Source organism: Jaculus jaculus, chromosome 5, assembly GCF_020740685.1.
Source record: "Jaculus jaculus isolate mJacJac1 chromosome 5, mJacJac1.mat.Y.cur, whole genome shotgun sequence".
NCBI classification, from domain to species: Eukaryota; Metazoa; Chordata; class Mammalia; order Rodentia; family Dipodidae; genus Jaculus; species Jaculus jaculus.
The window spans coordinates 170,413,119-170,433,582 of record NC_059106.1 but is presented as its reverse complement, the minus strand read 5'-3'; the positions used below and the strand labels follow the sequence as shown (position 1 = coordinate 170,433,582).

At 51.0% G+C, this 20,464-nt stretch overlaps 1 protein-coding gene across 13 annotated transcripts in view; it reads left to right on the top strand.

Moving 5' to 3' along the window:
- Pcbp3 (poly(rC) binding protein 3) overlaps positions 1-20,052 on the top strand; it is a 210,563-nt gene extending 190,511 nt beyond the window's left edge. For 7 of the 13 annotated variants that reach the window (XM_045149694.1, XM_045149698.1, XM_004669428.3 and 4 more), the window contains 5 exons: positions 11,493-11,571; positions 12,174-12,233; positions 14,626-14,678; positions 17,956-18,125; positions 19,372-20,052. In XM_045149694.1, the coding sequence (XP_045005629.1) occupies positions 11,493-11,571; positions 12,174-12,233; positions 14,626-14,678; positions 17,956-18,125; positions 19,372-19,408 (399 nt within the window). In that variant the 3' untranslated portion in view covers positions 19,409-20,052. The remainder of the gene's footprint in view (positions 1-11,492; positions 11,572-12,173; positions 12,234-14,625; positions 14,679-17,955; positions 18,126-19,371) is intronic. The other 6 variants (XM_004669426.2, XM_045149701.1, XM_045149700.1 and 3 more) reach the window with 3 other exon arrangements.
- The last annotated feature ends 412 nt before the right edge of the window (positions 20,053-20,464 follow it).

Here is a 20,464-nt window from a genome sequence, read left to right as displayed (position 1 = left end):
CTCAGCTGTGAATACAGACGGTTCTGCCCCACCTTCCTGTGTGGGTGCCACATGCTAGGCTGGCAGGGCAGGCAAGGCATTTTATGTGTACTTAAAGAATCAGGTGACATTTTCAGATCTGATTCTCTGAAATATCCTGGGAAGGGCATATAAATGCCCTGGGGGGATCTAAGCTCTTTCTTTCAGAGCCTAAATTTGACAAATTTGACATGTGCAAAGAAGGCCCAAGGGCTGAGAACCAGTTTTAGTGAGGTGCCATATAGAGGCACCAGAGTCCTGGACTCCACCTGCATCACTCCAGCCAAGCCTGTCACCTGCTCCATGATCAGGCTCTGTTTGGGCATCTCTTGGCATTACAGTCTGGGGAGATTTCTGTGTTGGAGGGTAAAGACCTCCTAAAGGAGCCTGTGGGGAGGAGTATCCTAGTCTGCCTCTTGATTTACACCTAGCCTGTCCTCATATGAAGACCTGGGTACAAAAGAGAACCGGCAATGTGTATGGCACTGGCTCTGAGCATGTAGGGGCCAAGAGCTAGAAGGTGGCAGCAGACAGGCCTTCTGAGGGCTTTCGATATGACTGTAGGTGTGCCAGGAGATGCTGAGAAAATAGAGCAGGCAGAGGGGAGCAGGAAGGAGAATGAGAAAGACAGCTGACCTCACTGTCAACTACAGGGACTTGTGTATTTTTTATTTTGTTATTTTTGGTAATTCTGGGAATTGAACTGAGGGCCTTAGGCATGCTGGGCAAGTGCTGTACCACTGGTCTATGTTTCCAGACATACCTCTGTTCTTAACCTGGTTGGGACATTTGCTAGACCCAGTAGCTTCCTCTGGAACAGCGCTATTGTCTGTGCGTGGCTGGGTGCCTGGAAACACCAGGGCACTGGCAAGGAGCCAGCCATGTCCACCAGTCTTCTGAAGACCTTGGCTGTGAGTGGAATGCAAAAGGGATAAATGTGTCTGGAGGGCAAGAGAGGCTTATGAATTCACACTGAAGTATCTGAAATAGGTTTTGGCTCACTGTCCTTGCAGGGAAGTTTTTTGAGTGGAATATGCATGGCTGTTTGGTTTTTTTTTTTTTTTTTTTTTTTTTCCTTTTGATAAAGCAACACACAGAGCAGCCAATAAACAAACATGAGGAAAGGTCTGCCCAGGAATGGTGCTACACACAAAGCCATGTTTGGTGGCTCCTCGCCTTAGACACTGGCTAGTGCTGCTATGACTCAGCCAATAGCATGTCACCCTCAGGTCATCACAGTGACTATCTGCCCATGGCCACTTGGTAGGCGAAGGCTGTGGCCCACCAGGTGCCCACCTCCCACATCCCCCCTTACCAGAACACACCATATGGGCTGTACTGAGCTGTCAAAAGTGTGTAGAAGCAGAGCCTAGCACCCATGCTAGGCAGGGCTGGCCACTGTGGGTAGGTGACAGAACTCTTAAGTGAAGGGTGCCAGCTTGGCCCAAGCATAACTTCCAATATGGGCCAGTCTCCCTGTGATGCTGGGCATGGCGGTCCCACATATGTATAAATAGACATATACAGACATACACATGAAAGCCAGACTACTGGAACTTAGTGAGGCTCTGGGATACAAAAGTACAGCATTTGGTACTCCTGGAGTAAGGCCTTTGGTGAACCAGGCTAAGGCTTATCTGTCTTTATCCTAGACATAGAGCCAGATGTTCAGGAACTGATGGGCAATGCCTTGAATGCCTTGTGGGTTTCCTATTGCTGAAGAACCTGGAGTTCTCACTGCCTCTTTGGCAGTGCATATACTGGCATTGGAGAACCGTGTCATACCTGAGACTTGTAGACTGCAGTGAGTCATGTATGCAAGGAGGTTGTGATTGATTTCTGCATTGATGGGTTATGTTTTGCTTTCTCCTGTATTTCAATATGTCTTAATGGGAAATTAGATTATTTCAGATTAGTTCAAGCCGTGTGCAAGTGACTGCTGTACTTTAGAGATGATAAGGCTTGAAGTACTTGGTGCTATGATTTGGATATACACATACCTCTGACAGTTATATGTTGAAACCTAGTATAAGGTGATGGTGTGAGAGGAGAGGCCTCTGTGAGATAATTAGGTCTTGAGGGTGCTCTGCATCATGAGTAGAATTAGTGTTCTTACAAAAGAGACTTCAGAGAGCTGCCTTCCCCCTTCTACCTCTTCCACCATGTGAGGACACAATGTTCAAGTTTCCATGTTGGAAACAGAATCTGGCCCTTACTAGAAACAACCTATCCATGCCTTGGTCAAGTACTTCCAGCCTCCATAACTATGAGCAGTAATTGATGCTGGTGACAGATGACTCATCTGAGGTATTTCGTTAGAGAAGCAGGAATGAACTAGTACCTTGGTTATCATGAAAGCCTAGTGCCTTGGTTATCATGAAAGTCTTTCTGTGAGAGTCATCCTGTTTTGTATGGTGGGACCATGTGATCTGTGAACAAAGACTGGAACTTGTAAAAGTGTCTTTCAAATACAAAACTGAAGACTGTAGGTAGTATCTCGTAAACCACATGAAACAAAAATAAAACGACTAGTGACATGGCTAAGGAAGGCCTGTAACGATTTTTATCTGAAAGCTTTAGTTAATGTAAATACAGTTAGTTATAGGAAATATGAATTGCTTCCTAATATAATTGAAAAAATATGTGAAGTTTTTCTCAACCACTGTTGTGGTTATCTTCATGTTGCTGGGACAAAACACCCAACCAAAAGCAGCTAGTGGGGAGAAAGGGTTTATTTTGGCTTACAGTCTCATGGGGAAGCTTCATGATGGCAGAAGAAAGCATGGCATGAGCAGAGACTGGACCTCGCTTCTTGTTACACCAGGTGGCACATAGCAGCAAGAGAGTGAGCTGAGCTCTGGCAAGGTGGTGCTGGATATGACACACCAAGCCCACCCCAGCAATTCAGTACCTCCAGCAAGGTTGTACTTCCAAAATTGATACCAACTGGGGACCAAACATTCAAAACACATGAGTTTATGGGGGTCATCTGATTCAAACCACAACCACAGTGACTAACATTGACACACGCATACATACCTGTGTGTGGGGGGTGTAAATTAGAGTACAGTTATAATTTAGTCCCATAATTCCTTGCCTGGGCATGTGGGACCATAGATAAGACAGACTGTCAGGAGATTCTTCCCTTAGATTGGGTACTCTGGATATAGAACAAGAACATGGTACATTTTCCATGCCAAATCTTTTTTTTTTTTTTTTTTTTTTTTTTTGGTTGGTTTGTTTTTGTTTTTCAGAGTAGGGTTTCATTCTAGCCCAGGATGACCTTGAATTAACTATGTAGTTTCAGGCTGGCCTTGAACTCATAGCAGTCCTTCTACCTTTGCCTCCCAAGTTCTGGGATTAAAAGTGTGTGCCACCACCCCTGGCTTCCATGCCCAACCTTTTTATTATTATTATTTATTTATTTGAGAGAGAGAGGCAGATAGAGTGGATGCACCAGGGCCTCTAGCCACTGCAGATGAACTCCATACACATACACCACCATGTGCATGTGCCTTACATGGGTGCTGGGAACTTGAACCTGGGTCCTTAGGCTTTGCAGGCAAGCACCTTAACCACTAAGCAATCTCTTCAGCTTCAGTGACCAATCTTAAGAGATGTTTTCAGGTTGGCCCTTGCGTAGAATCACCCACTCGCTGACCATGCTGTTTCCTCCAGTTCTGAATGCTTCTTGTGTTGATTTACTCAAGTCCTCTAGATGCATTTTCTGAACTCTCAGGGCCCAGGCATTGTGAAGAGGTGTGACATGAACTAAATGACAGGAAGGCCATGAGGGCTTTGCCCATCTTGGTCCAGTCCAGTTGTCTGGAATGGCCACTTAACAGTCTTAGAAGATATCTATATATCTTTGTATCAGTTCTCTGAAATGGCAACTCCCCAGCCTTGGAGTGTGTCTAGATGTATTTTGATCCCATTAGCATGTCAGGGGTGGTTTCAGAAATGAAAACAGAAATAGTGGCAAGCCCTGGGACTCAAGAGCAATGCAGAAGCATGCAGATTCTGGCTAGGCAAGTGGACATCATGGACTACTTGGCTCCTAACATCAGGCTAATTACAGCAGGAAGGGCGAAATCACTTTCTATGGAGGAAATCGCACATGCTCTCATGTTTGCACAGTGCTGTTTCCTGATAAACCCATCATAAATTGAAAATGTAGTTAACACCTTTGACCCACTGACCATCCCAGCTGGGCACCACTGCACCCTGGTGTCCACTCCCTACATTTGGGATCATGGGGCTTCTAGGGAAATATGACTTACTGCCGCTGGTGAGGGTTAGAGTATGTGTCCCATATTGTTAGCTCATAATAAGATAAAAATTTGGGGCCAAAGAGATGGCTTAGTGAGTAAGACCACTTGCTGCATGAGCATGAGTCACTGAGTCTGATCCTAGCACCCACGTAAAAAAACAGGCATGGCCATTCATGCTTGTGATCCCAGTACTGAGGGAACAGATAAGAGAACCACTAGACCTCACTGGTCAGCCAGTTCAGTGAGAAACTGTCTCAGAAAAATATGGCAAAGGAGTGATAGGAAAGGGCTCCTGATGTTCTCCTCCGGTCTTTGTATACACACGTGCATGGGGTGCTCACATCTGCACACACACTTGTATGCATACAGACAAACCTACACATGCACAAAGATCAAAATTCCAAGTGTAGTTTCTATGGGTAGATGCACGTTGCTTAGTGTCCTAAGTCAGAGCTGTTCATAGTGAACCTTAAACTCCCCTTGCATGTAGGAATCAGTATCTGTTCTTCAGCTTCAAAGTCACTCCTTACTTAGCAGTCCCATCATTTAACAGGATGCTCAGAGCAAGCAGACAAGAAAACACCACCATGATAGTGTTAACAGAGAATTTGCCTCTGCTCTTCCTTTTTTTTTTTTTTTTTTTTTAGTTTTTCAAGGTAGAGTCTCATCTCACTGTGGTCCAGGCTGATCTGGAATTCACTATGGAGTCTCAGGGTGGTCTTAAACTCACGGTGATCCTCCTTCCTCTGCCTCCCGAGTGCTGGGATTAAAGGCGTGTGCCGCCATGCCCGGCTTCTGCTCTTCCTTTTGTGTAGTGCTCTTACCCTACTTTGTGTTCCCACCTGAACCCTGCACAAGGCTAAGGGTGGACCCTCAGGCCATGAGTCTTACATGGAGGGAATGGACACTCTGACAAATCTCACTGTCAAGCCTGGAGGGAAGTGAGGGGACAAAGTGGCACCCAGAATGGCTGCAGTGATCATTAAGAGCCCTTGGAGTCAAGTAGGCACCATGAAGCCAAGGAGACGGCTCGGGGAACTAAGCACTTGCCACAGAAGCACACAGACTGGGGCTCAGCCCCAGTGCCCGTGTAAATGGTGGGCAGGCGCAGCAGCCACCTGCGGTCCTGCTGCCTTGGAGGCAAACAGGGAACCCCTGAAGCAAGCAGGATGGCTGGCTAGGTTGGCCAAGTCAGTGAGCCCTGGTTTTAATCAAGAGACCCTCCTTCAGTAAATAAAGTGGAGAGCTACGGAGTAAGACAGCCAGTATTGACCTCTGCCTCCACACACACATGTACCCACATGCATGTGAAAATTCCCCCCAAAATGGTACCATGACCTGATTGGTTTGTTTTTCAGTTAGTACCTCTTGAGGAAATTACAGAGGCATGTGCTGCCATAGTAGAAAAATACTGGAAGGGTGTGTAGCCTCGTGGTGCACTGGAAGTGCCCTTCATCCTGGCATCGAGCCAGTATAGATGGAGGAGGAGTCCCCCATGTGCTGCAGAGCATGCCTGGCTAGCTCTAGCTGCCTGGAGCATTCCCCCCAAGCCCCACTTTTTAGTGCCTCCCTCCAGAACCCTGCAGGGAAGTGGGTGAGGACACCCTTCCTGACTGTGGTGAGAGAGGAAAGCCCTCAGCTGGCAGTACATCGTTCTTCTTCACCAGCTCCTGGACAGGACTGCTGGACAGGTTTCCGGGGTTCTGTCTGTCAGGAGATGGGGCACCTGCAGTGTGCCTCACCAAACAGGAAGCAGCCTTCCCTTCCTCTGCCCACTCTCTGGGCTCAGAGAAGTGGAGCAGGACCCTCCTCTACTAAGCTGTTCAGTGGCATGGCTCTGGCATAGCCTCTACCCACTGATTCTCAGGAGCAGATTCTGCATATTCGTAAGCCCCTGGTGTAAAACTTTTTTGCACAGGAAAGTCTGAGATGCAGTGATAAAGGGGACTGATGGGGACCATGTGTGACCTGGAGGAGCCCAGGAGACACTAAGATGTGGAGGACCACCAAGAGATAGGCCTTGAGAAACTTCCAAATTAGTAAGATAACCCAACCCTCATAGTTAACTATCCCAAACAGTTCTAATAGAGCTATGTCACAACCCTAAAGACCAGGCCAAAGCCCAGATGCGATCAGTAACAGTAAAAAATGTTGCAAAGGGACAAAGGAAAGTAAGAACTATAGTTGACTTTTCACCAGCATCTGGCAGCCAATGGTAGAGTATGGTAGAGTAACAGAAAATTATTGACATCCTGAAAGTGTATCAAGAGGCTCTTCCAAGCAGTTCAGTGTGGCCATTTATAGATAAGCAGGACTGGCAGGCCCATAGTATCAGCCGTTGAATACATGTCAGGAAGAAGGACAGCTATCTCAAAGAAGGCTGAATCCCAAGATGGAATCCTGAACAGAGGAAGCGGTAGGAATTGGGGAAAACAAACACAGTCTGTAAAGTCACTATCAGTGCTGCATAATTGATAGGATTAATGTAACAGAACTACTAGTGGGTAAAATAATGTGGGGGCTGGAGAGAGGGTTCAGCAGTTGAGGGCACTTTTGCAGAGCCTTCTGGCCTGAGCTCAGTTCCCCAGCAGCCTCATAAAGCCAGATGCACAAAGTGATACATGCATCTGGTGTCCAGTCTGCAACAGCAAAAGGCCCAGGCATGCTCATTCTCTTTCTGTCTCTCTCTCCTTGTAAATTAATTAAAATATTAAAAATTAAATAGAATAATGTGTGGTTAGGTATACAGCTCAGTGGCAAAGTGCTTGCCTAGCCAGGCTCAAGCCCCAAAACTGGGAGTGGGGGGGGGGGCACACATAAGGTTAGGATGTGGGTGAGGGGAATTAAAATATTAGGTGGGTCATTGTTGCCAGGCGTGGTGGCACACACCTTTAATCCTAGCACTTGGAGGCAGAGATAGGATGATCGTCATGAGTTTGAGGTCAGCCTGGAGCTACAGAGTGAATTCCAGGTCAGCCTTGAGGTAGAGTGAGTCCTGCCTCAGAAGACAAAACAGGTTTGTACTGTGGTACCATTCCAGAGGGTAGTGCCCATGTCCCACTAAAATTTTAAAGTGACTACCAACAGTGCAGAGAAGAAAATGGATGAAGAAAGGGAGTTAATCCAAAAGAAGTGAGAGAAAATAAGAAAGAAAACCTCTAGAAAAGCAGGAAAATTAAAAGTATAAAATAAGATGGGTGAAATTGATGTAAATATGTGGATAACACATTTTTATAAAAGCTGAACAGATAGCCCTATTTCACAACTGGAGATCTGGCATGATTTTCTTTGAAGAGGTGCACCTGAAGCCCGAGCATCCCAGTGGGAAGAATGGGGACAGCATGCTGATAGCATGTCAGCCAGAAGAGACGGTGTCAACGTAGCCAGCCCGGATGAAATGGCGAGGCAAAGAAGCTGTGTGCAGAGCGGCACATCCAGTGTCGTGTCCAGCGCGGCCATGGAGCTCCTGGAGAGGCTTAAGAAACATCACATGCCAGATGATAAAGCAGATCTCAATGTCTTTCAAACCTTGGAGTCAGTCCGCCATCCACAAAGCAATTTGTTTGAGACTAGTAACAAAAAAAGGCTGTAAAACCAGGCCTTGCCCTTACTACAAGTGAAAGAAGAACAAACGAGCGGACTGCATGAGGACATACCGCATGCCTGTGGTCAGAAACACTGAGCATTGCGAGGGTGCTGGCTCTTTAAACTGAGGCACGGTACACTGTCCCGATCCAGATCCCAAAGGGGCTATTGACATTAACATGCTTTAAATTTAATATGGAGGAATATAGGTCTAGAATCATCAAGATATCCACAAAGACAACAATAGGAAGATTTTTCCTAGAAGATACAAGGATTTACTATGAGGTTTCAATAACAGACAGAAAACCCAGAGGGACTCTGATAAAGAGATGCACCATGACCAGCTCTCACAGCAAACTCAGAAAGAGAAGCGGCCATCTGCAGGCGGCACTTCACAGTGCTTCACCCACCCCCCATGCACAGCATGGCCCTTCACAATAGTTTACAGCCATCCTCGTGTGTCAAGAATGCCACACAAAAGGAAAAAGTTCAGAGAAAAAAGTAGGGTAACATCCTTCTGTTCTCAAGTCGAGGAAGGATTTTACAAAGAAAACAGGACAGACCAGAAAGGGGCATATTTATGACATTTCAGCTTTAGAATTCTGCTTGTCTCCAGACAACAAGGAATGTGGAGCAGCACAGTGACTGGAATCCAATCATTGTCTGTACTCAGGCAGTCCTGGTATTGGCAGCAACTGACCCTGTTAGAACATTGGTCAGGAAGCCGGGCACAGTGGTGCATGGATGGGAGCTGCACCGTGAGATCGTGGCCACCCTAAGAATACATAGAGAGCTCCAAGTCAGCCTGGGCTAAGAGTGAGACCCTACCTCAAAAAAAAAAAAAAAAAAAAAAAAGGAAGGAAAGGAAGGGAGGAAGGAAATGGGTCAGAAGACACCACAGGCATTTTCCTGAAGGAGCAGTGAAGTGTGTATTAGAGCCCATGGAGCAGTCTGCCTCCAGGATTCATGGTGATTCACTGAGCTACAAACATATGAGCTGTTGTTTTATGTCACATTCTGAAGCAGTATTCAGTGGAAAGAGTCATGGGTTCCTGCAGCATAACGCCATTCCCCAGTACTCACGCACAGCCAGATGCACAAAGTGGTGCATGCATCTGGAGTTCCTTTGCAGTGGCTAGAGGCCCTGGCACACCCATTCTCTCTGTCTTTTCTCTCTATCTCTCTCTGTTTGAAAATAAATAAAATAAAAACAAAAAAAATGAGATAGGAGTTATAGAACTGCTGAGATCCTGATGGTCCAAGTCTGGATAGGAGGTAACACCTTGTGATTTCCACAGATTACCTGTATGCCACTGACTAATGGATTCTGAAGCCCACCTTGGTCAGTGAGCCTCACCTAGATGTATACTCAGCTGGGACATGGAAACCTCTGGAATGTTGGTTAGGCCCAGTTGACATGTAAATAGCCCTGCACAAGCTGCTGTCACTCACACACTCCTATTTTACAAATGATGGAACTAAAGATTCCGCACAGTCCACATTGGATTCACCGGAATGGCTCCTGTGTCCTCACTCACATACCTTGATCCACACCCCATTCTCCTGCCATCCTGAATAATGCACGGCTGCACAGTGGACTCCAGTAGATGAGAACAGCCTGTCCTCTGGCAACGGACAGTGGACATGAGCAGAGTGCAGCTGCTAAGCTCCCCAGGCCTGTAGGCACACACATAGGTCAGCACACCAGTACCTGCAAGGCTCTCCACTGCTGAGCTCAACATGGCTCTACCCTCTGAGGTATCTTTGTGTGATGTGCCCCATGGTGGAGCATGTAGGGTCTCTAGCTCCCTCACCCCCCCCCCCTGTGGTATCCTGATCAAAGTCCCCTGAACATGCCCTTCTGCCTTTTGCCAAGCTTATCTACCCTGTGGCTTAACATGCCCACTAATGCAAAGACCTAGAGTAAGCACAAATCTGGTCCATGCAGAAGCCAGGCTTTGTCTGCCTGGGGCTGGCAGCTGAGCTGTGTGACATTCCAGGAAGTAAAAGTCCTGTTAGCCCTTCAGTCTCTGTTATAGCCTGTCATATACTACTTCTTGATGGGACTGTAGACCTCAATCTGACTTCAAGTCACATGTCTGCTAACATGAGCTGCTCTGAATATCCTATCCTGTGCAGACCCAGGTGAGGAAACAAGGGCCTAGAGGAGGGGAGGGGAGGTGTCTTGACAAGGCACGCCAGCTTTCTGCCAGAGAGGGAGGGGCCGGGCATGTGAAAGGACAGCTGTCCTAGTACCAGGCCACAGAAGTTGGCTTGTGTGCGGCCACTACTACAGCCTTGGGCTCATCTGTCAAAGCTCTGTCTCAGAAGTGTCACCCAGAGCTCACAGGGGACCAACCAGGGTCGGCCCTACCCACACTGGACATTCCTCTGAGCGCTGAGGACGAGTGCTGTGCACCTGGGAGGCTGAGTGCGGAACTCTGCTGGGAAGGCGTGTGGACAGGAGGTTGGGTCCTGGTGTGGCATGGCGTCTTGGGCCCACTTCCTCTGTGCGGCAGACTCGGCAGCCAGCGCTTCTCACTAGGGACAACAGCTGCACTTGCAGAGCGCCCCACCTGCCAGTCATGGTGGTCTCTACTGCTGCTCCGCACATCACTCCAACTGTTAGCCATGCAGCCAGGCCAAACTCTGGAGTCACAGTCAGTGGTGTAAAGCCTCCTTGGGCCCATTTGAGAAAGAAAAGGGCTATTTCCTGTGGCTGTGCTCTTGACGGATATCCCCTGTCCCAGGACACCTTCATCTGCACAGGATCCTTGGGAAGCCAGGCGTGAGAAAGCCCACACTGTGGCCTAAGGCCCCAGACGTCCCAAAGAGGTAGATGGTTCCAAAGCTCTCACCTTCCCCTTTGCACAAATGGTAGACAGGTCTGACCTCATTCACCTTTCTTTTCTGATGTTGTTAACACTGGTTTAAGAAATGAGGCTCAGATTTAAAAAAAGAACAAAGGAACTACATGTCAAAGCCTTACTTTGAGAAGCTTTGTGGCTGATGGAGCCAAGGTAAGGTGTGTAAGACAGCAGTGGGCGCTGGCAGGGCTGCCTGCACAAGAGTCTCACCCTCAGTTGCCTCTGCATCTCCCACCCAGGCCCTGTCACCCTTCCTAAGTGTGGCAGCTCCCTGGAGGTGGCTACAGGGCAGGCATATGGCTTCATTTTCCTGCCCCTCAAGCTGCCATGTCTTCAAGTGAAGCCTGTGGGACTGGATGAACTAGGCCTAGCATGGGGCCAGAACCTAGGGCAAGTTTTAAGGGTCCACTGCCCTGACCCCATGGGTACTAGCTTGGATCTGCTATTCTCTTAGGAGCTCAGCTGGCCCTGTTTCATGTCTCTTAGAGCCTCCAGAACCCCTGCCCACCTCTCCTCCCCACCAGCCTGGTAAGAGGCAAGCGTAGCTGGTTTGCAAGCCCATGGCTGCTGACAGCCAGGTCCATTGGTTCCATCCAGGCCAAGTCCTTGTGTCCTGCTGCAGCGTCTGCCATGTGTCCGCATGGCCCCTCTGAACCTCTGTGCAAAGTTCTGTTACTGCCGTTTTTAACTTGGTGTGACTTGTACTCGATGACAATAACCTTCTTAGCTCTCGTGTCCCTCCTACCCCCAGCAGTTGACCAAGCTCCACCAGTTGGCCATGCAGCAAACCCCCTTTCCTCCCCTCGGACAGACCAACCCCGCTTTCCCCGGTACGTACCCAGCTGCCCTTTTCTGACCTCGTTCTCTTCTCACCTGGGAACTTGCTCTGCCTTTCTGAACTGCCTGTTCAGTGCAGTGAGTAACGCAGGCCTTGAGTTGTAAGTGCGAAATCGTGCAGTTGTTAATGCAGCAAGCCGCATGTGGCTGAGGCCAGGTGGGTCAGTGTGCCTCCCATTGTGGGCTAGTTGACTTTTCCTTGGCCTTTCGTTCTCTCTCTTTGAGGGTCTGTGCGTGCACAGGCCATCCCTGGCCTTCCCCACAAAGGCTTCCTTTCGGCCAGCCCTGGAGCATGTTCTGTCCTGGAGCGAGCACTGACAGCAGGAGTGGCCCAGCCATGGTTGGGGCAGCCCTTCCTAGGGTAGAGACAGGAGCTAGTCCCGCCCAGGGCTAGTGAAGCAGTCAGCGGGGCATTTGCACCAGGTGTCCCTCTCACAGAGGCAGAGCCGCCCAGTGGCCACGGCTGGTGAGAAAACACCATGCATGCACGTTGTTCGTGCATGCGCCAATCATATTTTGAGCTTCCCTAGTTGAAGGGACCTTGCTTATCTCCTTGAGGGCAAAACATTAAACCTCTCTCTCCTTTGCTCTCCAGGAGAAAAGCTGCCTTTACACTCCTCCGAAGAAGCTCAAAATCTGATGGGCCAGTCGTCAGGTAAAGCAGACCACAGGGCTGGGAGTAGGTCAGGGGCCACGCACAGTGGTAGAGGGCGCCCATACCCCAGGACAGATACGTGACTGCCCACATCTGCCAGCAGTGCGCAGTTGCCTAGGGCTTATGCTGTGGATGACTCTGGAGTCCATCCAGGAACCAGGTGGCAGGATGGTCTCAGTTAACGTATGGCAGGTCTGAGCATACATAGCAGGTAGTTGCTGAGTGGATACCCAAGTGGCCTAAGACAGTATGTGACTGTGGGAAGGGCCAGCCTGTTGTCACTGGCTCTCACCTGCTGTGCAGTGGGCAGGGTGCATAGTGGAGACATGATCACCTGCTGTGCTGTGTGTACGTGCGTAATGAAGACGTGGTGGTGGGAATTATCGTGATGTGGTGTGTGCTTTTTAAAGATGCATTTCCCTGGATCTGGGCTGGATGCGTCTGCCGCTTCTTCCGATTCAAGTTCCCAGGACTCTGCTGGGTGGTGTGCAGAGTATGGCTGAGGACATCAAGCCCTGGAAGCTGTGGGTGGGGCTGAGCAGGTTCCCTAGGTCTTGTGAAGCAAACACTTTTCACCCATGTGGCCTCATGTGTACACACGTGCAGCCTCTTGGCTACCATGATACCACCTTGTGACAATTCCATCCTGACTAAGGCCCCATAAACCTGCAGTGCAAGTGCTGGTGTGCAGACAGGCAGCACCCAGCAGTGTGAAGCGCTGGTGTGCAGACAGGCAGCACCCAGCAGTGTGAAGCGCTGGTGTGCAGACAGGCAGCACCCAGCAGTGTGAAGCGCTGGTGTGCAGACAGGCAGCACCCAGCAGTGTGAAGCGCTGGTGTGCAGACAGGCAGCCCCTAGCAGTGTGAAGAGATGTGTTGAGGACGGGTGGCTACAACAGCCCGGCACAAAGACCACCATGGCAGCGGGGCTTCATCCCAGTGTAGGGTGTCAGCTGCTTGTGAAAGCCTTTGCCATGGTGGCTTGTCCTAGTGAGAATGAGCACAGGCTTAAACCGAGTTCTGAAGCTATCCGCCTAGCTTTGGTGCCGTGGACAGCAGAGTCTGACTTCCCTCAACCACCAGGACCAACAGATGCCCCCACTGCCCAGGTACTCCTGTCCAGGACTGAAGGCTAAATAAACCTTTCCGTAGCATTTACATGTTCCCAGTTACAGAATGTATATACTTGAATAACCACATAATAGTTGTATTAAGCTTATTATCAAAAGAGCATAAGGAACAGAAACCCCAGAAATAACAACAGAATTTGGGGTGAACTGGTTTACCCAGCATCTCCACATGGGATACCTGCCCTCATGGTCACTCTCTGGCAGTGAGCCTGATGACCATGTGGGACAAGATTGAAAGCAGGCCACCCAGCCAGGGGCCTGAGGGGAGATAGAGGCAAGGCTGGAGCTGGAGCTGCATTGTGAGGGGATTCCATTAGAAGTAGTAGAGGCTCACTGAAGGTGTTTGGGGGACCCCTTGGGGCAGTGTAGACATGGGACTAAGAGGTGAGGTTCAGAGGCAGGACCAGTAAGCACGTGTGTGGAAAGGGAGCTAGGCTCTGGGACATTCTGCAGGCTCATTTGGCAGAGAGGACTGGAGCCCTGAGTCCAAAAGAGCAAGAGCAGGGCACGGCCTTAGACTCGAAGGCTCACCTAGGGTGCTGTATGCAGAGAGCATGGCTCCCCGGAGGCACATGCATGGCCACCTCCGCCATGGTGGTCCTCTGGCTGCATTGTCTCTGTCTCTGAAGCAGGAGAGACCTAGCACCTAGACTGTGAGACGCTCTGTCTGTTATCCACTGGTACAAGCTGAAACTTGTAAAGACGAAACCTGGGCTGGGCTGTACGTGGTAGCCTTTGGACAGAGTCATGTCAGAAGCAGGATTTAGTAGCACTTGCTTTGCCACTGCTAGCTCCTGAAGCAGGCTACGTGGAGTCAGTGTAGAACAGAGTGGCGCTCTGAGCCAGCAAGATCTCCTCAGAAAGGAGGACGGTGGGCACTGAATGGCAGTGTGACTGCCATGGCCTGTGCCCCAGTTCTCTATGGAGCCTTCCTTTTAGTCCAGCAACATGTAGGCTGTTTGTGAGAGAAGTCACAAGAGTCAGACAAGAACTCTGTTGGGGAAGTCCTGGTGCACTCAGAAGGAACAAGGGAAATGTTCCCGTGTGGGGCTTTTGTTTTTCTTTTGAGAAAAGTTGGGACTCAAGAGATCTGTCCAGATTGCAGCTGGACCTGGGAGGTAGCAGGGCCTGGGCCCGAGCTATACTGACCTTCACCACTGCCGGTCCTTCACCACTGCCAATCCGGTGGCATATGGGTCAAGTCTGGGCATGGCTGTGAGAATCCCTCCCACCAGCCTAACAATATCCCCTTGGTGTGCCCAGGTCTGGATGCCAGCGCCCCGGCCAGCACTCACGAGCTCACCATTCCCAATGATGTGAGTATGCCCCATGTTCTCATGTCTGTCACCCGCTGCCCAGTGGTACTCTCATGGGCCGCATTCTACTGTTAGAGCTATTTCCCACTTGGAGCTGTGCCATGTTCATGATCAGGGTGGTTGTACTGTCTAAGGTGGCAGGCAAGGGACACTGGGAACAGCAGGGTGAATCTGGTGCCAGTGCCGGGGCTGGGCTGGGAGCCTGCACTGCCATGATGTCAGAACTCAGGCTCTGGCTCCTAAAGCCTAGGGGAACCTAGGAAGGCACTGGAGCAGACACACTCCTCCCCCCCTCCCCCAACACACTGGGTTTGGAATTCTCTGGGACCTGGAGTTAGTTGGTATCACAAGTGTGTCCATATTCCCTACTTTAGCACCCCTCGGGCTGTGGCAGTACAAGTAATCCTCCCCAGGCTGAGCAGGGCCTGGAGGAGAGAGAGAGCCATTCTCTGAGTCACTGAATCACCCCCAAACCAGAAGGCTTTGTGCTTAAGGGACACCGCCAGTGTAGCAGCAGGGCAGTCCCTGTACAGGCCATGTTCAAGCCTTCTGTACCCTAGAGCTAGATTTTGAGAAGCCTGCCTTCCCTGGAACCAGCCAGGCAAGAGACCTGAGCCCTGCTGCTTCCCTCCAACACCAGGAAACACAGATTTGGTAATTCAAGGGGATCCCAGACCTCAGTGTAGATGGCAGACAGTGGTGCTGCAGGGCACACGGTCCAGAGGAGGGCTGTGAGGCCATCTGCCTGATGCCTCTGAGTTGTCAGGAGAGCACATCCTTCCTGTCATCCCACCCCCGCCCCCAGCTGCAGCTGAGCCCTACACAGATGAACTAGTGAGCACAGGTTCCCCTAGTCTAAGAGATTTGCATGGGACTCTTAACCCAGGTGGTATCACTTGACATCCTTCAATTACTGGAGCATTTCAGGCTTGACAGGCTATCTTCCAGGGTGCCCCTGCTTTGTACCCTCTCCTCCTCATTGTGATGGTTCCTCCAGCATGTGGTTCCCACAGCCTCTGCAGTTTTCACCCCGTGCACACTCCACCAGGTGGGGCTTCTCCTTAAAAGCCGTGAACCTGAGTCACATTTCACCAGCACCAGGGCAAGCACTGTGACGCAGGCATTCACTTAAGACAGAAGTGGGGTTGAGGAAGAGGCTGGGCTTGTGGAAACCACACCTGTTTGCTGTGCCATGGGGTGGGTAAGCCTATCCCGTCCTCCTAGAAGTCCTTGTAAGCAGGGAAGCTATCCCTCAAAAGGAAAGCAGCTGGCTCCTGTTCACCCAGGTGCCTGCAGAGCCTCCCCTTTGACTCTGCACAGAGGGCCTTGGGTGGCAGGCCTGCAGGGAAGGAACGCTGCCGGCAGCGCTGTCATTCCCAGGGCCAGTAGACCACGTACAGAGCTTCCTGCTGCCTTCTTGGACACAAGAAAACACATGACTGTCCTTACCCTTGCCATCAGATGATCTGGGTTTATCACCTGGTCACAGTCTCCACACGTAGTCATCAGAAAGCCACTAGAAGATGGGACACCTCAAGAGGCCACATGGGACTTCAGAGGCACAGGCTAGGAAGTTTCCCCTCTCACCCCCACCCACAGCCCGTTCCTGAAGGCCACAGCTTCAGAGCTTGTTCTCAGTGGCAGTTTCTGGTGCCCAGGGCTCCAGTGCTCTTTGCTGGTTACCAGGCACCTACCTGTGAAGCTCAGGCCACTCCCTGGTTGTGAGTGGCAGACTTACCTGGAACCTGCTGTTAAAGGAAGCCAGGGTGTCCACATGTTCCCAGAGGCGGAGCCCAGCAGGCTTGCCACAGTGCTGTGGGGTTTGGCAGATGCTTAATTTGAGGGACCATCACCTTTTAGCATATTTCTATAGCTTTTTTAAATTGCAGTGGGAAGACACGGGTGAAATGGGGCTGCATGTCAGTGGGGTGCTGACAAGGCCTCCCTCCTGGAAGAGGGCACCTCAGCCTCCCCGTACACTGAAACAGGCAGCCCAGAGCAGCACTGGCAAGCAGGAGCAAGCACTTCCTGTACCCTTCTCCCACCTTGAAGGCAGTGTTCAGATGGCCACCTTTCTTCGAACTCTAAACCTCATGGGTGGGGAGGGAGACAAGAGGAAGGCCCGCAGTACAGGCAGACAGAACAGCTACAGGCCTTTGGGTATGAGCCCAGGAGGGAAAGCTACTCAAGCACTCCCACATGTAAAGGGTAGTGTGTGGGTGCCGTTGGTAAAAGGAAGATAACTTGGAATTGGGTGCCGGCTGGGAGGCAACTTCCTGCAGGGCCCGTTGCAAGGTAAGGGAATAGGAAGGTCAACAGTGTCTGTGCTGCTGGGACTGTGAGCGCCACCCTAAGCCTAGTAAGGGACGGCAGAAAGGAAAAGTGCCCTTCGTGCAGCCAGAGGGGTCTGTAGATTGGGGGAGGTGGTCAGAGCCCATGCCCATAGCACACCCTCCCAGACAGTGACAGCTGCAAACACGTGTGGCTGTGCCTCCCTCCTTAGCATGGGGCCTGCTGCTGCACCTGATTCTAGGGACTGCCTTGCCCGGACCTGGCCACAGATGAGCCCTAAGGCCTTTCTGCTAGAGAGGAGAGAGGAGCATGGCAGGCCAGCAGGGCCCTGTGACGATTAGGCCATCTTCTTCATCCTTAGGTACCCTTGGCACAACTGACACAGGCAGGAGCAGCTGGAGGGTGGGAGCAGGTCCCAGAGAGCAGGAGGCACACCCATCTCTGGATGCCTTAGTGATATCAGGCCCACATTCCTGATGATCCCCTTGGCCATAGACCTCTGTACTCATCATTGATCAAAGGTCACCATAGGGAAAGTAAGCGAAACACTTGATTTGCCCTCAGCGCCATCTGAGTTCATTGAAAGATGGGTTTTAGGTAGCAGTGAACCTGAGAAGTTTCTTCACAGCAGATATCTGTGACAGACTTTTGGCCCAGAGCCGATGTGGGGTTCCCCACTCAAGTCTCACCTGGTCTGTTTCTGGGAGAAAATAAAGTGGGGGTGTGTGTGACCATGTCTCTAGTCTGGGATTCTCACGGCTGACACTAAGCAGATGCAGTGAGACCAGCAGACAGAGGCCAGGCCTCTTCAGCGGTGACCCAGGGACAAGGCCCCTTTTCCTCCCGGAACACTCAGTTCATGGGCAGCAGTGGAGAGCAGGGTTGGTGCTCATCCCCTTGGTCGTCCCCACAGAGCTCCTACAGGTACCCCAAAGGGGCGCTGTCTTGACTCTCCTCTGAGAAATTCCCCCATCCTTTCTTCTAGCTAATAGGCTGCATAATTGGACGTCAAGGGACCAAAATCAATGAAATCCGACAGATGTCTGGAGCGCAGATCAAAATTGCTAATGCCACGGAAGGATCGTCAGAGCGTCAGATAACCATCACAGGGACCCCGGCCAACATCAGCCTTGCCCAGTATCTCATCAATGCCAGGTGTGTGAGTCTCAGGCCACTGGATCCTTCCTGGGGCTCATTACCCATGGCTTCCAGCCCTGTGTCCTAGTAGAGACAGAGTAGACACTGGTGAAAGCCCAGACTTTCCTGCCAGACTATATGTGGGGAAAGGACTGGCTGAGATAGCTTCTGCATAGACATGGACCACTCCACTCACCAGTGAGGAGTCAGGAAACTGTAGCAAGAAGACGTCCAGGACGGAGGCAGCCTGCATGGCCAGGAGGAGGCCCTAGACATAGCCCCTCAGGTGTAAACCAGGAGCACTGGAGACTAGGCAGTATATTATAGTTCGGTAATGGGTTAGAGCTGCCGCCCTCCCTCCATCAGCTGCATCTGGAGCCCTGGCAGTGGGGCTAGCTCATGGTTGAGCCTGGTGAGCAGCAACCCTGCCATGTGGGCTAAGGATAGAGAGCCACACCCTGTGTAGCCCATGTGCATGAGAAGCCTGAGAGGGCCAGTGTGGGGAGATGACAGTGCCAACTGGTAGGCAGACCAAGCCCTGTATGGGCCTGTGACTCCCCATCCTGGTGACCTGCTGGGACTCCAGCCCAAGCTTCAGGCTTGGAGCGAGTGAAGGATTGGACAGGGATCCTATAGTCACCCCTTTGCTCCCAACTTTCCTATCTTCCTCTTCCCACCCAGCATTTAGGCTATGCCATTTCTATCCCTGTACCCAGCTGACTCAGCAGGGCAGAGGCCAGGCAGGGGTGGTGGTAGCAGACCTGGAGGGGCCTGGGGACAGGGCCAGGGAAGCAGTCAGTGCCTGCCTCACCTTTCCTGATGACCCTGTCAGCAGACCTTCTGGCACTGGTCTTGGAGTACCAAGAGTTCCTACTCACATCATAGCTTCTCAGTGGCAACTATGAAAGTCCCTTTTCATATCTGGGCATGAAGCTCAGGAATCTGGAGTACCCATTGGGACTGACTAGGGAGCTTGGCCCCTGACCTCTGAAAAGACCCGAGCCCTCAGCATGGCACCATGTAAGGCAGACGTGTCCTCCAGGGCAGGGAAGGAGCCCGTGAACCTGGCCTGACAGGCCTTTGCCTGCTGTGCCGTGCTTGTCCTCTAGCTCGTAGCCATTGAGTGGCAACCTGGGCCATTCATCTTCTGAGAGCAGATGGGTGTGTCAAGTTGCCAGGTGCCAATCACCCTACGTCTTACCTCCAACCCTCTTAGAAGACAGTCATGACATGACACGTCCCCTTGTGTCTCTGTCTGTTGTAGGCTGACGTCCGAGGTCACCGGGATGGGTGCGCTCTAACCATACCCACGATCCTCCATTCCATGCACCTGACAGCTCCAGCCTGCGGCCTCACAGGTCGTACACTGTACAGACCACCTGTCCTTCCTTGCAGATATGATAGAGCGTTTTCTCTACTGACAGGCAGTAGTGCGTGTCTGCCAGCCAGGCCCCGTGCGCTCCGTGGTAGTGTAGCCTCCACGCATTGGCATGCAGCTCTTTACTTTAATGCTCATTGTATTCCCATATGTGATGTTGCAGAAATTTGTTCCTCAGTGTTCTGTGACTGTCTGTTTAAGAGTTGGTTTGATGCTTTGACAGTGCTTCCTGTGTCCTGCTGTCCCCTGTACTGAGTCCCTCCTCTCACCTGGCCTGCTGAGTCACGTCTCCCCAAAGAGCCAGTGCCATCTTGGCTCAGATTTCTACCCCAGATCATGGCGCTGCGATGAAGGGTGCTTTTCCTGCAATCTGCTGGAAGTACCCAGGAGAGGAGGGACTTGGGATGTCTGAGGAGAAGGGTGGTGGGTGGTACCCGAGCTTCACTGGAATGTCTCATGTGGGAGAATCACTTGTGGTCCCCAGGTGTTTTCCAGGGTGGCTAAGAGCAGGGACTCACCAGGAAGCCCGTCTGCACCCACTGGAGTTCAATAAATGTTGTGAGCCTCCCCCATGGCTCTGGCTTCTCTCTGCCTATGTGCCCATGAGGGTAAAAGATTTGGCATTCCTTCTGGAATACACAAATGAAGATTCCATTTCCTCTTTCCACTACTTGGATTGGCAGGGATAGAGGTACCACCATGTTATCCGCAAAACTACTTAAGATGACAATAATAAAGATCCCAGTTCTTACCCAGGCAAGCCTGTCCATACCCACATGCCAGGGCACTTTCTGCACAGCTCTTCACAACAAGCAGAGCTGTTCACCTGAGCCCCGTTGCTGCTGCCCTTCTAGGGTCCCTTACCTCCTGTCCCTGTCCCTGATAGCGACTAGGGCAGAGGCTGAGCCCACCCAGGGCAGGCGCTCACCCCTGCTGTGAAACTTCTACTCAGCCTACCCCCTCAGACCTTGGGGTTTCT